The sequence below is a fragment of the Grampus griseus genome, assembly GCF_964374135.1.
Source record: "Grampus griseus genome assembly, chromosome: 11".
In the NCBI taxonomy this organism is placed as follows: Eukaryota; Metazoa; Chordata; class Mammalia; order Artiodactyla; family Delphinidae; genus Grampus; species Grampus griseus.
Window position 1 is genome coordinate 5,647,299 of NC_139005.1, and position 18,884 is coordinate 5,666,182.

At 54.1% G+C, this 18,884-nt stretch overlaps 1 protein-coding gene across 1 annotated transcript in view; it reads right to left on the reverse strand.

Moving 5' to 3' along the window:
- Nucleotides 1-18,884, reverse strand: part of VWF (von Willebrand factor) — a 138,169-nt gene that overhangs the window by 97,448 nt on the left and 21,837 nt on the right. Inside the window, exons 7-10 of the mRNA XM_082665314.1 lie at nucleotides 3,371-3,587; nucleotides 1,946-2,068; nucleotides 940-1,051; nucleotides 60-106 (exon numbers count right to left, since the gene is read on the reverse strand). Of these exons, the coding sequence (XP_082521440.1) occupies nucleotides 60-106; nucleotides 940-1,051; nucleotides 1,946-2,068; nucleotides 3,371-3,587 (499 nt within the window). The remainder of the gene's footprint in view (nucleotides 1-59; nucleotides 107-939; nucleotides 1,052-1,945; nucleotides 2,069-3,370; nucleotides 3,588-18,884) is intronic.

An 18,884-nucleotide genomic window follows, 5' to 3' on the forward strand; every position in this document is an offset into this window, starting at 1 on the left:
GAAGGGAGCCTGTACCTCTCCACTGGGAGGAGGGCAGAGGGGAGGGGAAGGTCACCTACCTGGACACTCCTCATTGCTGCAGACCCACTGGCTGTTTCGGCAAATGCTGTTGGGGAGAGAAGCAGGGGTTACAGGTGGGTCTGCAAACGCAGGCATCCCTGAATGGATTTAGAGAGTGCACTGCCCATCCCACAGCCCCAGGGGAGAGGTCTGAGATGAGAAAGGCGCTCGTGCCTGAGGGGGCTTCATGAGGCTGAAGGTATACAGGAAGGGGCTTTGGCCACAGAGGAATCATGGAGACAATGCCAAGGGGAAGAAACCCCAACAGACAGATAGAAGAAGAGGAAAACCTAGGGGGTCTACCCAGGCACTAAGTCAAATTCCACACACACACATGCGCGCGCGCGCACATGCACATATGCGTACACACACACAGCTGGTAGAAGACCGGAGGAAGGGCGGGCTGCTGACAGGGGTAACACCCTGGCCCATGCTGGGCAGCCCTTGAGACTCCTGCAAGACTGCCCAGTAGGGAAAGGTAGCCAGCGAAGAGGTCTGGAAGCGTTCTCCTCTCCCCGTTTGCAGGGGACAGACAGACCCAGCCCAGGGAACACCAGAGGGGCTTCTGGAGGAAACGGCTCAAGCAAAGCAGAGGCAACAGGGAGAGAGTCACTTATTAAAGCATGGCTGGGGGGAAAGCTAGAGATGTTGTCTGCACGCGAAGGGGCCTTCACCACCACCCCCAGCTCCCCTCATCCAGGCCGATCTGTATATAATCCTTGCTCCCCATCATCAGCCTCCACACCCTTCCCCAAACCACCCCCAGCCCAGACCAGGTCCTGTTCTACCTGCCGGTGCCCTCACTGCCCCTGCCGGCCCAGCTGCCCCTCCCACAGACCCGGGCAGCTCTCGCAGACCACACTGCTCGGCCCCAATTACCAGGTGTTGCAGTCTCTCGAGAGCGAGGCGCCCGGAGGGTACCGCTTCCCAGAATGTACGCAGGAACACTCGGCACTTTTCACACAGCGGCCTTCGTCAAGGAGCTGTCCCTCTGGGTCAAGGGGAACAAGGCAAAAAGACTCGACCTGGGCATCATCATTACTCATCTCACAACCACAGAAGCCCCCGGGGTGATGATCAACTCTGGGCTTCCTGCAGGAAGCTCAAAGGACTCGTTCTGCGATGCTTATCTTTCACTCACGGTTTGCAATGAGAGCGAGGAGGGCTATTTATCTCCACTCTAGTGACGAAGAAATGGGGGAAACAGGTTTGTTCAAAGGCCTTCCAGTAGGGAAGCCCTGAGTCTAGCCTGAAGGCTTCTTCCAGGAAGCTCAAAGAACTTGTGCTATGTTTATCTTTCACAGCAATGCAGTGGGAGAGAGGGGGAAGATTATTTATCTCCATCCTATCAGATGAAGAAACGGAGGCAAGGGTTTTGTTCAAGTTCCTCCAGTAGAGAAGTCGTGAGTCAAAACACACAAGACTCACTCTCAGTACTTAACCAGAACTTTTCACCAAAGCTCACAAGGTCTCTCCTGAGAAAGACTTCCTGATGCAAAGTTCTTTTTCAGCTGAGCTCACACGACAAACCTAGGAAACAGTTGAGACTATCTTTCTCCCAGACAATTCCCTGACGCTTAACTGAGAAAACACTGCAGCTCAGATAGGGCCACGTGCTCCCCAAACAAAGTCACTCTTGGAGCCCAGACCATCCTTCTATTCCCCAGACACACGTGCTTTCATGGATACAGTGCAACAGGAAAACATAAATTAGAAATAAATACCAGCTCGATCCTCATCACTCCATATAAGGACCTTTAAAAAATAAATCAAAGGCCTCTGATGTCGGCAATGGGGAACAAGCACAGGTGGCCTTCATCCGGCTTCCCCAAGCCAAGGGCACCGGCGAGGTCTCAGATCTGTAAGTGAAGTGGGAAGTCATTACCAGGGCAGCTGCAGCCATCCACGCACTGCTGCTGACACACTTCACTGACGTGCAGGCTCCGGCAGTCTCTGGGGCAGGGGGACACGCATGCCTTGTACTCCATGCCCGCAGGGCAGTCCGGTCCTGAAATGGAAAACTCAGGAGTCTGCCGGGAGCTGTTCCCTTCCAGGGCAGCATCTCACAAGCCACGTGGTGCTCAGAGTCCCTGGCCCCCTTTGTCTGCCCCCCTCTGTCTTCAGGGACCATCTCCACCTCAGTGGCACCCCAGGGGCCAACGTCCCCGGCTGAAAATGCAAGGCCCCCAAGGCCAAGCAAGGGGTAAATGGTGTCCTCCATCCCATCCCTCCTCTGAGGGTTCCTCTTCCTCAAGAAATAGGGCCCAGTCAGATGCCCCACCCAGCACTGGGCACGCAGCCTCACGGCCACGCCCCGCACAAGGCATGTTCATTTCTATCTATGTCCACTGAGGCAGGACAGCCCTGGCAGCCGCGTCACCTGAGCCTCCGTCCTCCCGCTGGACCCAGCCCCTCATGGACAAGGACAGCCCTCCTTTCTCTCTTCTCTTCACCTGCTGCTGACTGACGCTCAGGCTGAAGGACCAGAAGGGCCAGAGCATCCCAGCATCCCAAACCACTTGTCCTCCAAGATACCTCAGGCATCTCCCCATCCTTTCTTCAAAGACCTAAAAAAACAGCCACTCCCCCTTCCAGAGGAGAACGCTGCTGCCAATAACCACCCTTCTCACACCCCACAGCAAAGATGGACAGCTCTGATTTATAAGCTGAAAAACACACATGTGTGCAGTGTAAGTATTTGGGCTGCTCCCCTCCACAGTCTGTGCCGCCTGTGATCTGTGGGAAGTCGCGGCGGGGACAGGAGGCTGCCTGCAAGGTGACTGGAGAAGCTCGTACTTAATCAGGATAATTTGGGGGTGGCGGCAATGACAATGACTAGGGACCCACGAGATTAGAGGGAGAGGGGGAGGGATGGTGACACCCGCAGGAAGAGAGAAGGGATTAAATGAAAGGGAGGAACTTGACAAAAGCCTGCCAGGATCCCAAGATCACCCCGGGGACACTTCGGCCACCGCCCTGCTCCCAGTCAGTTCCGACTTTAACTGCTGCGATTCCCCTTGGAGCCAGGACCGGTTTTTGAGTCCAGGGGATGGATTTGCTCACGGGCAAGCGAGGAAGACGGGGAGTGAGAACAGAGGCAGGAGAAGTGACGCGGGGGCTTTTAGGGGGACCTTTCAAGCCTCCTCAAAGCCGTTAGGGAGGGGACTTGCTCTGTGACCAGGGGACAGAGCAGGATCCAGGCGGGAACTGGTTCCCGGGATGTGGGTCTTGGCAGGCACTGGCTGGTTGGGGTGTGACAGCCGGATGGACAACGCTCACCCCCGCCGGTGGGGGTCCCATGCTGACTCACGGCAGGAGCTGTGGTCCGTCCAGCCGTACAGCAGCATCCCCTGCTGGGCGCAGGCCCGGGCGTACTCCAGGAGCACAGGGCAGGCGCACAGCAGCCCCTGGTCACACGTGCACAGCATCCTCTCACACAGGGCCACGAAAGGCTCGGGGTCCACCAGGGGGTGGCAGCGGGCGAACACCGAGGCGCTCTTCAGAAGCTGGCACTGCTCCCACAGGCCCTGCAGGAGGGAGAGGCCACCTCAGCGAGGGTGCCACCCACGCAGCCTGGCATCCCCTGACCTTGGTGCTTGGAGACCCACCCTGCCCGGAAACCCAAGCATGCTCGCTCACACCTAGTAGGTGCTTGTCAACATCTGTCAAACGAAACAGTCCAGTCAGTGGAACACTGTCGGACCCCTGCTTGATGGCGCAGCCCGAGACCAGGGCGACCTCCTAGACTGAACCCTGGAAATGCAGAGGCCAGGGCCCTGACCTCCACTGGAAGGCAGTGTCCTCTGAAGGGAAAGAGCAGAGGGACGCTCATGAAAGGAGCTGAACTTGAAGTTCTCATGGAGGCCACACGGCTCAGAGGCCAGGAAGGCCAGTCAGCATCTGCTCCGCACGCGCCGGCCCCCTCCCCTCCCTGGCCTTGGGTGCTCCACCAGAGATGGGGGGGTGCCACAAGGAGTTTATAAAGTAGAGCTTCCCGGGCCTCATCCAGAATTTAAACTCGGTGTGTCAGGGATGGAGTTGAGCAAACCTTCCCCAGAGGATTCCTGGGACAAGACTGGACCAGCTCCCATCAGCAACAACACGCCAGGACTCTATGACGTGTGCCAGGGCGCTGCCAGGCAAGGACTCTTCCTGGGTTTTATCACTTGGTTGCCAACCTCGACCCCACGACACAGGCAGGTTTGGAATGGTTCTCACTGACGACTCCTGGACACACGTTAGCACAAAACCCTCCCCATACACCGTATTTGTGAGCATCTCTGCATTCTGTGTTTTGGTCACTCACTTATTTATTTATTTATTTTGGGCTGCGTTGGGTCTTCATAACTGTGCACAGGCTTTTGCTAGTTGCGGCGAGTGGGGGCTACTCTTCGTTGCAGTGCGTGGGTTTCTCATTGCGGTGGCTTCTCTTGTTGCAGAGCATGGGCTCTAGGTGCGTGGGCTTCAGTAGTTGCGGCACGCGGGCTCAGTAGTTGTGGCACGTGGGCTCAGTAGTTGTAGCACGTGGGCTTCAGTAGTTGTGGCATGCGGGCTCAGTAGTTGTGGCTCGTGGGCTCAGTAGTTGTGGCTCACGGGCTCAGTAGTTGTGGCTCACGGGCTCAGTAGTTGTGGCTCGTGGGCTCAGTAGTTGTGGCACACGGGCTTAGTTGCTCCACGGCATGCGGGATCTTCCCGGACCAGGGCTCAAACCCATGTCCCCTGCATTGGCAGGCGGATTCTCAACCACTGCACCACCGGGGAAGCCCTGTGCTTTTAGTAATTTAAATGCACATCTTTTTCATGACGTAATATCTCTGAAATTGGGTGCATCTTACAAGCGACATCACACTTTGTCTTAGATTTAACACAACACAGTATTGTTGCTCTTAGTGATCCCCGCTGGGTGCATAATTCCTTTCATGCATAGACATGCTCTCCAAATGAATGGAAGCCAGCTGTTTGTGAAAGGACTTCAGCTAAAATGAAAGGAGTACGAGAGCATCTGAAGGAAGGGCTGAGCCCTGGAGGGTAAATCCGAGCAAATCGGCTTTCGTAAAGGGGAAGTAAAAGAAGGAAAGAAGTGACCGGTTTTGAGAAGAGGGAAATCCAATCTGCTCAAACTGTACAAGGGATGGTCAGAGCAAAGCTGTATAAATCAAGAGCCAGGAGGAGCCAGGCCCGTGGCCTCTGGAGGAATAGAAATCTGACCCAGTGCTCAACACTCTACACCCAGAAGACTCACCTGGGGAAGCACCAGGGCCATGCTGCGGTCCTAGGGAAACCTGTGTCTTATCCCTGCCCAGACTATACAGTCTGCCATCAGAACCAGGCCCCTGATCGCTGCAGGCCCTGGGGTGGACCCGGGGAGCTCCAGGGCCAGTTGGCCCAAGCAGCTGGGCATAGCTGCTTCCCTATGCACCTCAGAAAAGCAGCAGCTGCGTGGGCTGCTGAATCGCAAAGCCGTTGCAGCGGGCAGGTTTGTGGGCAGGCCAACTGGCAGCTCTGCACGTCGGGAGCCGTGGCTGAGAGCAGCTCTCCCTCCCTCCACGGCCCCACCCTTCTGAGCTACCTCCCTGCGTGGCCGAGAAAAAGCAGAGGCTAAAGCCCAGCTCTGCCACTGCCTAATGGTGGGGAGGGAGGCAAGCCTCGTCCCTCATTGGAGAAAGGCGTCCTGGAGTGAGACGGGAATACCAACTGCAGACACTGTCTCACAGGTGGGCACGTGGAGACTGGCGCCGAGCAAGCAGCCGATGAACAAAGTCGGCTGCCGTGGGTCCCGTGTCACAGAGGCCTCGGGTGACGACAAGCATCCTTCCATGGGCCGCCTGAGCGCTTCACACGGGGGAACTGAGGTTTCTGAATACAATGCCAGGGAGGGTCCTGCCCAGGACCTGCTGGGACTTCACAGCCCCAGGCCCAGCTTCTGCCTCTTCCATGTGCTGGCTGTGTGACCCTGGCTGTTTACTCAAGCCCGCCTCCTCTGTGGATGGGATAATGATAACAGTGCCTATCTGAAAAGACTGAAATGAAGACCGAATGGAATAATGCACGTAAAAGGTTCGCCTAAGAAACGGTGAACCCGTATCGTCATCGGCATCGACATCCTGGCCACCAAAGAGAGTCCTTCCACTGTCCTTCCTGCCATTAGGTTTAGCGTCAGAATGGTGAGCAGGTCACCAGCAGGACAGAAGGACATCTTTGTCCCTTTCCCCATCTCCATCTGCCTGGGTTGTACGGGGATGAATGGTTGCCACGGCAACACTATCAATTCACTAGTATTTGGGGGCTCCCTGGTGAACAGAGGGCTGCTCTTGTTGATCTTTTATCTGGGAGGGTCACACTCCTCCAGAACGACGTGGGGGCTCAGGGAGGAACCCACTCTTATTTCTAATGGGCAGGTCTAGGAATCTCCATCCTCACTGGCAAGTGAGACTCAGGGAAGGAGGCTGAGGCCTGTGTCTGGTTCTTTCCATTGTGTCACACTGCCCGGCCCATCAGAAATGCCCCTCAGAAAGTGAGGTCACTGGACCCTCACAGGGCAGCAGAGGGTACCCCAGAAGGGCCAGGGCCGTGGCTCTTGCCCACCTCTTGCCCCCCATACAATTTGGAACCAGAAAAAGAGCCCCCAAAGGCAACGCCATGGGGTTTTTCTAGTGATTGCTGCCACCGCCTGGGCTGTAGGACAGTGGCTTAGAGCCGTCCCTGCACCACAGGACCAGCTCTCACAGGCACAGGCACCAGGCACCTCGGTGGACACAGAACCAGGAGTCCAGGCACCCCCTCACCCTTTGAGAGCCGGGGGGTGCAGAGTCCAGCATGGCCCGTCTCCAGCTGGCCCACCTTTGTCTTTTCCCTGCTCAAAGGAAAAGTAGGAACAGTACTCCAGCACGTTTCCCGGGAGGTCCCTGGAGGTATTAAATGGTTTACAGAAAGCCTTAGCAAGAAGACTGTTTTCTAGGAAAAGTCTGTCTTTCCATCCTTCCTCTGGTCAGCCCCGGCCTGAGCTTGGTCACTAGGGTGACCACACAGTGTGAAGGTCAGGGAGGACTTCCAGACGTCTACCAGCCCCTGCAGCCCATCCGGCCTCACCCCGCAGTGGCAGAGGGTGACGCACCTAGCCTGCCATCTCTGCCTCCCAGAGATCTCTTCCCTGATCCACCACAGGCAGCCCTGCCAGGCCAGGTCCCGAGACAGGACATCTCCGTGGACCCAAGTCCAAGATGGAGCTATGATGTCCTTTCAGAGCCAGTGAAGAGACACGGACAAGTAGGCGGTGAACAAACCTCTGCTCAGCAAGCACCGGCCATGTGGTCAATAGAAAAGGTAAGTGTGACTAAGTCCCACCCCATCTCGGAGGGCAAAGTTCCAGCACATGAGGGAGGCAGGGAGGCCTGGCCTTCCATGGTCTGAGCCCAGCCTCCCACCCTGGCTCACCCCCCCCCATGTCCCACATTACTGATGGGCTCCTGAACGCACCCCAATGTCTCATGCAATTTCTTGCACACCTACTATGTCCAGGCACTGTGCCAGGCAAGGCCCACAATAGAAAGTAAGCAGACTTGGTCCCGGAGTTAGATGCTCCCACGGGCCTCTGGGTGCATCTACTCTTGCCTGATTTCTGGGGCCGTCTTACCCACTTCCCTGCAGGCTTTTCAAAGACAGGAGCTGTATCCCCAAGACGCACATAGCAGGCAATAACAAAGTGCTGGATCAACAGTCATGAGCACAACGAGAAAGCCACACCCTCCTGTCCTCAGGGAGCCGATCTACCGCACCAGGTGTTTCCAATGAGAAAGCCACACCCTCCTGTCCTCAGGGAGCCGATCTACGGCACCAGGTGTTTCCAATGAGAAAGCCACACCCTCCTGTCCTCAGGGAGCCGATCTACCGCACCAGGTGTTTCCATAGGGAAGGTTACATAACCGTCAGAAGACGCGGTCTCAATGTAAGGCTGTCTTCCCAGTGGTGCGGCCAATCGCAGCAGGAAGGAACCTGCAGCTGGGGTGCCAGGGAAGGATGCACAGTCTGAACCACGCTCTGCACGCTACACAGGATTTGGTTTCAGGGCAGAAGGGAGGCCACACCAGGCAAGATTGATAGCCAGGTTCAGGCAGGAGGAGAAACAGAGTAATTACGGTTGAGCCAAACCCGGTGTTGCCAACAGACCCCCAGGGAAAGAAAGGCACGGCTGCCCCTGGGACACTGCTCTCATAGGTCAGTGGCCTCAGCTTCTCTCAGCAGCTAGTTCTGGCCCCTGTCACATCCCCAACCTTACGGACTCTCCTTGAATCGGTTTCTATTTTCTCCTAAGCTCGTGCCTCCAGACCCTCTGTTTGTTATTCCCCGAGTACAGCACTCAGAGGTGCCTTTCTCTGATTCACCCCAGGCCACTCCATCCACTGCGGGGTTTGGTGAGCAGGCCTGGGTTCCATCCACGACGTAGGCTTGTCTCCTGCGCCCCGTCGTCTGTGGGAGTCGGGCACAGTCATGCACGGCAGTGCTGGGTGGGCCAGAGGGACACAGGCTGCTGGGTAGCTGGGCGGCTTCCTCTCGCTTCTCACCACCCACCCAGGGCCACTGACCTATAGAACCCCTGGCCGGATGGTCCTCCACAGAGTCTCCACCCATCTCCCGGCTTTAAGGACAGGCAGACCAAACCCCTCCTCCCCTCCATGGTGGTCTGCGCTCTCCATAAGCCACGAAAGAAACCTGTTTCAGAGACCACCACGTCATCCACTCCCACTCACGGGCCCTTCAGAGGCCCGAAGACCCCTGCAAAGAACACAAGCCTCAGAGAAAGGCTGCATACAGCCTTCCAGATTTGGGACAGGAAGCAAGGAAAGAGTAAAGAATTCAGTAGGCCCTCAGTTCTCTAAGTGTGGTCCAGGGGCCCCTACAGACTCCCAAGATGCTTTCAGAAATCCACAAGGTCAAAACTATTTTCCTAACAACACTAAGATGTTATCTGACCTTTATGCTCTCATTCTTTCTCAAATGCACAGTGGAATTTTCCAGAGGCTACATGATGTGTGGTATCACAACAGGCTGACTGCAGACAGGATGAGAGAATCCAGCTGATTTCTCTCAAGCCAGACAGTAATGAGATTTGCAAAACCGTGAAACAATGCCATTCTTGTCCCCAAACTATTTTTCTCGTTTGGAATTTATAGCTATTTTTATTCAAATGATGGTATTCACGTTAAGTGTAATGTTTCTCATGTTTTAATGAATTAATATGTTTAAAATTTTCCACTTTAATATCTAATATGGCAAATATCAACAGATATAAGCCAGATAAACAGACTCTTTGAGGTCCTCAATCATTTTCAAGAGTGTAAACGTCTCTCAGCCGGTTTAGTTTGCCAATGGCTGTACAGATGGGCCCCAGGCTGAGGCTCTGGAGTTTCTACCCTGTGGGCAGATCTGCAAGATAGCAGGAGGGAGGAGAAGCTAAGCCCTGCGCAGATAAGAGACCACATATTTCTCATTCTCGAGGTCAAGGAGACCTTCCAGACTATGCATGTGCAGAAAGGCTCCTGGGGGCGGGGGGGGGGTCAAAAATGGAGGAGGTACCACCCTGTAGTAAGTGATGTCAACCTACCCATAAGCCTCTTCGCTAGAATCCATCCTGGCTAAGAGATGTGTGCGCACACAGGGGAGGACCCTAAGATAAACCAAATACGTACTCAGAAAACCAGGCAAAGCAAGATGATTGGCCAAAGGAAACCCTGAAGAAATGTCCCATAAAAGTGGTTCAGGGCTTCCCTGGTGGCGCAGTGGTTAAGAATCCGCCTGCCAATGCAGGAGACACAGGTTCGATCCCTGATCCGGGAAGATCCCACATGCCGTGGAGCAACTAAGCCCGTGGGCCACAACTACTAGAGCCCATGCTCCGCAACAAGAGAAGCCACCGCAGTGAGAAGCCCGCGCACCACAACAAAGAGTAGCCCCTGCTCACCTCAACTAGAGAAAGACTGCAAGCAGCAACGAAGACCCAACGCAGCCATAAATAAATAAATTATTTTTTAAAAAAAAAGGTGATTCAAACTGCCACAAAGGCAAGATTCTCTCTCTGAGCCCGCCCGTGTGTCTATCCACACGTACCCTTTTTCCTCCTAATAAACACGTCACTTGTTTCACTACTTTCCATCTCTATGTGGAAATTCATTTCTACACAGCTGACAGGCCAGGGCCTTGTCACTGGCCACTGGTCCCTGGTGGTCTAGTGTCTAGGTTTCGGCGCTCTCACTGCCACGGCCTGACTTCAGTCTCAGGCCGGGAACTGAAACCCTGCTTCAAGCTACTGCAGGCCAAGGCCACCTGAGATCACTGCCACCCAACCGCAGTTTACCTGGTTTTCCATGTTCCCGATGCCCCCACCCTCCCCACCTTGTTTCCTACCAATCAGATGAGAAGACAGTGTAGCACAGTGGATAGAGTGCAGGCTTCAGAAGCACCAACTGCATCACTAACAAAACGTGCGACTTCAGGAAAATCATCTCCCCTCTCTGAACCTTGATTCCCTCCCCCTTAAAAGAGTGAGATTATGGAAGAGACTGAAAGTTGCCCAGGACCTATTCCTCCTTTCTCTCTTAGTCAGAAAACCCTCGGTTGTCAATCTTCCCCTGGGCACATAGCCCCTGGGAATAAAGATCCCATTTCTCAGCCTCCCTTGCATCTGGGAGTGGCTGTAAGAAGAAGCTTTGTCCCCCACCCCACCACCCTCCCGGGACATAAGCAGGAGTGTCCTGGGCAACTCCCTGGAAGCAGCCTCCAAAGGAGGGTGTGCTGCTTTCAATGCTTCTCTTCCGACACTGGAAGGTCGTCATGATGCCTGACACAAGCTGAACTCCTTGACAATGAGAGAGAAACACACTTCTATATTGTGTAAGCTGTTTCTACTTTAGGTGTCCTGGCACAGGAGAATCTAGTCCTAACTAACACAGAGAGCAATTCCTGCCTTAGACTTGGCTGCAAAATAAAACTAAATGACATTACAGAGGGAGGGCAATCGAGTGCCTGTGACTATTATCATTGGCCTATTGTCAATGCTAGCTGAACAGCTCGAAAATGGCTTCTCCTCAGCCCCCTGGTACACCATTCTGGCAGGGAGAACACAGAGGGTCAGCTAATTCACTTCCAGCATCTCCCTGGCTCCAATGCCCAGCATCAGCTACTTCTCTCTTCCTGCTCCTCTCGTCTGGGGTGCCAGGGGCTGGCGAGAGAGCGCCAGCCCAGCTCCATGAAGCCATGACCTCACCCTGTCTGGGGGGCTGTGCAGACCCAACTGGAGCCCAACTTAATCACATTTTCAGTTCATTAGAGAAGACCAGGCCTCCTCCCTGGAGATGCCAAGCCCATTCGAGGGAGAGGGAGAGAAAAGAAGCTCATCTCCCCAAGGGCAGATGGGAGGGGAATGGGGGCTCGAGGAGAGGAAACAGCAGCGAGAGATCTGGAGCTTAGCTATTGTGTTGGTTCCCAAACAGCTGAGGAAGGAGAAGGGAGGGGGGCATTCCTAGGTCTGAAGTGAACAAAGAAAGGGGAGGCTAATATATAAAGTGCAAGATTGTTCAGCCAGGCCCTGGGGTGGGTGTCCCACGGCTGTCCCTGGAGGAGGTCCAGAGGCGCCTGGGCCTAAACCGGTCCAAAGCTGTGGGCTCAGGAATTCACCCCTGTGGCAGGGCACAGTTTCTCATTGGTCAGCCTGTAAGGATGGATGGGGGAGGGCTGCTGATTCTAATTATACTTCTGCCTGGCCTGCGATTCCCACCCACATTCCAAGATCTGGCTCGAAAAGACCCCATGATTTCCACTAACTGGAGGGTTTTGTGGAGCTGAACGTTCCCCTCTCTGAGATACTTGGTGTTCAGCCCTCTCGAGAAGTAGGGTAACTGGATATGTCACCGAAGTCCCCAGTGCCAAGGGAGATGGCCACAGTCCTCCAAAGGACCCTTCTCTCCCTGCACCCTGTTCTCCTGGGCAGCATCTGAGTACGGATCAGGGCAGGACCAGCCGGCCGGGAGGACAAGGGCCGAGTTCCCGCCCCCGGTTCCCACTTTGGGGTTTGTCCAAGCTCTGGGGCTGGAGCAGCTCCACCCATCCTGCTCCGGGTCAGGAAGGATAATCAGCTGTGTGATAGGAGCTGCTGCACCACTTCACCCTTTACTAACCCAAAATGGCATTTGTGTTGTTCTCTGTCATGTGTTGTTTGCGTCAATATCTCCTATGTGTCTTGTCTCTGAGTGAGACTGCAAATCTGACTTGCACAGAGTTAAGATACAGAACATCTCAGTAAATATGTGCTGATGGGCACCTTCAGGTTCCTGGCATCGCCGGGGAGGAGGAGAAGGGAAAGAAAGCCACTTAGGAAATGTTTCATGGAAGGGTTTTGAGGCTGATGGGTTAGGGATGCATTTGCATCTGCTTAATCTGAGGGAAATGCTGAAACCCTGTGGCAGCCCCTGATCTCTGCCATGAGGCTAGACCCCCAAAGGCAGAGTGGCCAAGGTCACTGTCCCACCACAAGCCCAGGGGCTCACTGCCCCTTCTGTCGCCCTGCACTCAGGTGGGTGAGGGAATTTGCTGGAAAGGAAAAGGGTGCTTTTTCCATCAGTGTTGGGCAGAGCTCTACTTGTCTTCAGAGGGGACACTGAACTGCAGAGCAGGGACGCAGCTACGTGAGGACACAGCAAAGCAAGCCAAACCAGGGCCCGCGCCCCGGACTCTCGGGTTTCGGCAAAGTTCCCAAAATAAACCCTCGTTCTTCAGCCTACGGAGGACTTGAGAGAACAGCTCTCACTCTGAAAAAAGGGGAATGTGTGTGTGTGTGCATCTGTGTGTGTGTGCGTATGTGTGCACATGTGTATATGTGTATGTGTGTATGTGTATATATGTGTATATGTGTGTATGCGTATGTGTATATGTGTGTATGTGTGTGCATATATGTGTGTGTTGTGTGTATGTGTGTGCATGTGTGTGTGTGCACTGTGTATATGTGTATGTGTATGCCTGTGTATGTGTATATGTGTATGCGTGTGTGTGTACATGTGTGTGTGTACTTGTGTTCAGACCCCAACTCGGATGTAAGCATCACTAGGACACAGTGGGTGGGCACCATCTGCAGCACCAGCTCAGGTTACCTGGCAACTAACTCCTCTGGGGGTCCTGGGTTACAAGGATCTCTTCTTGAGATTTACTGACCTCCCCTGGACCAGACTCACACAATTGGTCTCTCTATGAATCACAACTATCCTACCAAGCAAATGAACGTAACAAAATTCTTCCCAGTCTCCAAGAAAAGTCTATTCCAGGCCAATTAAGTGAAAGCAGGAGGCCAGGAGAGGAAGCAGGAATGCCAGGAGTGGATGTGGTCAGTAAGCCCCCAGCTCTGCCAGGGCACTTAGCCCCTCTCCCACCAAATCACCTCCCTCCAGGCCTGTGAGCCTCCTTCCAGGGCAACTGTGGGCAGAAACAGGAGAAAGGGCTGGGTACGAATTTTGCAAAAAAAAAGGCGTGGGCAATACTTCACGAGGATGTGAAGAGTGAATTGCGTTGTCCCCAACAGAATGGGTATTTCGTGTGCCTCTCTGTGCCGTGGAGGGGACATGTTACCGTCATTCAAAGTAAACATGAGTATTTACAAATGTTAGCTCCAGCGGGGACAGGTGACTTCCTGGGGGGGAAGAGGAATTACAGGTGAAGAGCAGGCTTTCAGAGGAGGAGGAGAGGGGGAGAAAATATGCAGACATGAACAGCAACAGAACAAAAGGAAGAAGGATTTTGTTCCCCAAATAAACGTCTAATTCAGAGCCAGTGGAAAACAGCCAACCTGGGACTGTTAGGTGACTGATGGGAGTACCACTGGACGCGAAGTCCTGAATAGGACCTAGAAAAACCAGACTGCAAGCATCTGGCTTCTCCAGTATTCAAGGGCACCGAGGGAGGTCTTCATCTTCAACTGGGGGTAAAAGAAAGGGGTGACTTCTCCTCAGGGAGCCAAGAAGGGCTGCATAGGGTTGAGCTCTGCACAACAGCTGGAAAGAGCCCAGCAAGGATGTCTCAGAGACTTGAGTCTTAAAGTCCAGGTTACAGTACCACCTGCCTATCTGAATATACACGGGCAGGGGACTGGACTAGATAGCTTCTGGAATCTCATAGCACTCTGAGTTATTATGAGCCTGAGATTCCTAACATTGATGAAAAGAAAGACTGGTCGTCTTGAGAACCAATTCTGAGGAGGGATATGGAGAGGACTCAGTGGGCCAGGGGCAGGAGAGTATAAGCAGCTTTTTGCAGGACGAGGTCTCTGCAGGAGGCCCCTTTTGTACTGTCCCATTAGCAAAGCTATATTTTCACTAACCTCCAACCCAAGCACACCTTTCAAATCTTTTGATCACACAATTCTTTGCTTAATCTGTTTGTTCTTTCCTTAGATCAAAGAAATAGACACGGAGAATAAGTGATTAACAGCGGACCAGATCTTTTCCCCAGCTTCCCCTTCAGTAATCTCACAAACTGTGTGAACAATATAACATCTCAAAGAAAGATGACAAAGAGTCGACAAGCCTGCACGCAGTGGATGGCGATGTATCTGACCCTCTATCTCAATGATTCACTGAAACTACTTCCCCTTTTTCCCTTTAAAAACTTTCCTGGCCAAGCAAAACCTTTGGTGTCGATTCTGGGACACGAGTCCGCCTTCTCCCCAGATTGCCGGCTTTCGGATTAGAGCAACATTTCTGTTTCTACCAGCACTTGCCTCCTGAGTATTGACTTTCCAGCAGCGAGCAGCCAGCAGCCAGACCTGAGTTCGGTAACAGAGGTGGCCTCATGTTCAGATGTGAGCAGCAGAAGCAGGAGACGGCCCTCCACTCTGGAGGAGCTTATCCTAAGGAGGAGCAGGGTTGCAGCGACACACCTCCCAGTGGAAGCGAGGCCAAGTTCATGGCCATCAAGTATAGCTCTGCAAGTCACACAGTGCAGTGGCAACACACCCAAGGCTACAGTTCCCATGGTAGACAGCATACGTGTGTACTACATTCTAGGTACATTTATAATGTTTACTATGGCAAGTTCCCAGCAGGTGACGGTACAGTGTCTTGAGAAAGGGGTGCCTTTTTTCTAATTAGAAGGAGCATTGCATGGACCAGCTGCAGCCTACATCCAGCCTCCTGGAGCCGCGGGCTTCACGTTGCAGACAGGACTACAGGACATAAACAGGATCCCTGTGTAAGGTTCAGCCCTTGCTGACATTCCCCAGACTGACAGAATTAAAAATTTTTTTAAAAGCGACATAAGGATCTTTCTCAAACATTCATTGTGTAGTAGAGTTACCTGCAAATTAACGCCGATTATTTGAGCATCTATAGCTGGGCGCTTTTTGTTACTAGGTCTGCACCCTGAGCCCCAGACTCCAGCAGTCCTGCCCTCTGAAAAGCTGGAAAAAAAAGAACCCCGCACATCTGTGTGCCATTAAACACGCCATTATCCATCCCAGCAGAGAGGCTCCGGGTTTTGTTGGCATAACAAGGAAACATTCATCCCCCGGGTATGAGTAATATGACCTGGCTCTCAGAATGAGCTGACTCCTTGCTGCCACCTTAGAAAGACAGAAAGTTCCAGAAGCGGGCGAATAGATTCTGGCGGCTCAAGGAAAGCTTTCCAGCCAGTGCCGGCTCCCCTACGGAACACTCTGCCACTGAATACGGCTCGTGGAGCCACAACGGCAAACCCTTGTCAATGCTGCCCATTTACCAGCCCCGACTTCTGAACCCACGAACCCAGCGGAACTAAGCAGACTGGGGACAGAGACCGCATCAATCACCTCCCAGGAGATGTCTTTGTGCGTCCCAGCCGAGGGGGGCACCCCGCTCGTGGGCAAACACAGCCTGATTGGCTGAGACAAAGCCCAGCCCCTCTTCTCAGGTAAACAACCTGAAACAGGAGTTTGGACCTAGAAGGAGCTTGTGCCTTGGGAGGTCTGAGTGTCTGGGGGGCCTCGGCCCAGCACTGAAAACTTGGTAACCAATTTCTTAAGCTGCTCCCAGGATACTGGTTAGTAAGAACTTCAAGGCACCCAGGAGACAAAGTGAGTAGCGAGTGTGCAGCTGGAGCCTCCAAAGGCACCTGGGAGACAAATGAGGCGTCTCTGGATTCTCTCCCAGCACCTCCCCACTGCCCCACCCCCCAGGCCCTCCCTCTCGGTCTCCAGGAGACAAAGTGCCCAGCTCCCTCCTCTACTCCGCCTCTGTATCAGGTTCCCCGTTTGAAAATCCTGTCTTCACCTCCCACTTCTTCGGGGTAAATGAGAGCATTCCTTTGTACCCCGAGGGTGGGAACACTTGTCTTGCACTTACTCTGCGCTGCCTGTGTTTGCAAAATAAAGTGAGACAAGCCCACGCCCTCGGTATCAGAGGTACCTACCTGCCCCCCACCCAGCTCACCAACTAACTTCCCGTCCCCTCCCCTCCACCAACCCGGCAATCCTACCCCTGCCTAGAGAACACTGAAAAGGGTGGGAGACAGCGAACCACAGCCACCTATGGAAGTGTACGTTTGGAAATAAAAGAAAGAGAGGACAAAATCCCTCCGCCTCCCCTCCCTGCTGCCCTGGGCTCCTGGAGTGCCCTCAATCCCAAATGGCCCTGGGCTACAAGAAGCCCCAGAAGAAAAGTGGACTCCTGCACTTCCCCACCCCTCCGTGTCCATGTGCACAGGCAACTTGCTCTCTCTCTAACCCCAAGCTGTGCTCAGATCGATCCCCGCCTCCAAAAGAATGGGGTTATAGCTGGGTGGAGGGGAGGAGAGAAAGAATGAGTTTTGAGCTTACACTTAAAGTACTGTGTGTGTTTGGCCTGCTTCTCCCACTCCTACTCTCAAAGTGCGGCCACTCCAGGGGCAAACACAGACACAAAAGGAATAATAATAACAATAACAGCTCGTACAATTGAGCCCCGCTGGGCTAAGCACTCCACACATGTTCCCTTATCCTTACGATGGCCTCGAGGAGCAGGCACTGGTCCTGGGCCTATGTTACATGTGGAAACTGAGGCTTGGAGAAGGCAAGTGTCTTGCCCAGAGTTACAAAGCCGGGCAGAGTTACAAAGCAGAGTTACAAAGTGGCCCAGGGATGGGAAACACTTAATGAGCTACAAGGACAAGCGGCTGCTGCTTCAAAGTTTTCCTGGAAAGAAGAGGAAACTACCCCCCTTCCCCAGGATAACACCCTCCCCCCGGGGTTAGAACTTGGTCTGCCTCTGTCAGTTGCCAGTACTGGGCTACGCTCCAGGTGACAGAGATGTTTCCGGACCAGCTGGAAAACCTAGCACCACTGAAACACTGGAAACCCAAGAAAAAGAGGCGTTAGGAATGTACTTGTTGATAAACTGGAAATTGTGTTTACGGTCCAGGCAGCTGGCTCGAGCACAACCCAGAGCGTTTTCCTGGTGCTGACGTACTCCTTGGTTCAGAAGATCAAATTGTTCCATGAAAATAGAAAGTCTGGGCAGCTAACACTGAAGTTCTCTCACGCTAAGGTAGGTGTGTGCGTGTGCAGGTGGCTGTGTGTTTTATTCAGCTACTGGAGTAGGAGAGGGCTGGAGTTTCTCTACTTACATGCAGATTTGGTCTTACAAATGAAGGATTCGGGGTTGTGATCATGGGGGTGTCCCAATCCCTAGATAAATTACCTAATTTGCATCCATCCATCCATTGAATATTTAGTGAGACTTATTATCAACTGTCCCTTTAGTCCAATCCAGAGAGACACACAAAGAATTTTCGAGCTGAAAGGAACCTCAAGATTCAGGGAGCCCAGCTCCTGAAGGAAAACACAAGGGTGGGATTCACCTGGGCAGCCTGAGATGGCGCAGGCAGAACAGCAGAGGCGGTACGGGGGCGGACGGGCAGCGCGTGAATCCTGACTCCGCAATGCTAGCTGGTGACTCGGGGCAGCTCCTTAACCCCCAGCGCCAGCGCAAGCTCTGGTTTCCTCCTCGCCCTGCGGGACCACACAGGCCCAGGCGAGGGGCTTATGTGGCCTGTCAAGTCCCGTCATGGTGACAGTCCCGGGGATCAGCAGGGGCCGCCCTCCCCCTGCACGGCTGTGGGTTGGAGCAGCGTGCTGGCTCAGGGGGTGGAAGGTAGGGAGGCGATGCCGTCGAGTAGCTGGCTCTGCGGGGGATGTTGGGTGCGCTATACGTCCCCCACGTAGACCAGGGGTTGGGTGTCATAGCAGAAGGACTCACCCACTGGGAGCTGAGGGTGTTGGCTGGTGGGGACTCACAGCCGAGTCACTCTGCAGGCATTGCCCTCAGCCCAAGGGAGCCACCCAGTCTCCTTGCCCAGAGGCAGCCAACACCCAATGACCGACTGGTCGGGGTGGGCCCCCCTGCCCCATGGGGCCAGCGCAGCTTTCAGAGCTCCTTGAAGGACCAGCTGAGGCCTCGGTTGTAACTACGTGGTATTCAGCTTCTCCCCCTGCCCAGCCCCGCCCCTCTCACTTCCTGAGAGCCTCCCTGGTCACTCGCTGCCCACAAACCTCTGCTTCCAGGGAACCTGACTCACATCACCTCCAAGTAACCCCGTTCCCCAGACAGTGAGTCTCTGAGGGCAGCCTGGACAGGGCATCCATGTGCTGACGAGAGCCCAGCCGCGTCTGGGGCCATGCCGCTCTCTCCTCCCTCAGCCCAGGCAGCCTGACCCCCAAAGGGGGAGAGGGAGGTCGTCCACAGAGGGAGGTCTTTCTCCACCTAAAGCATCATCCTCCCAACACCCCGCACAGAAGCACAAAGGCCATCTCCACCGGCAAAAGGAGGAGACAGCGT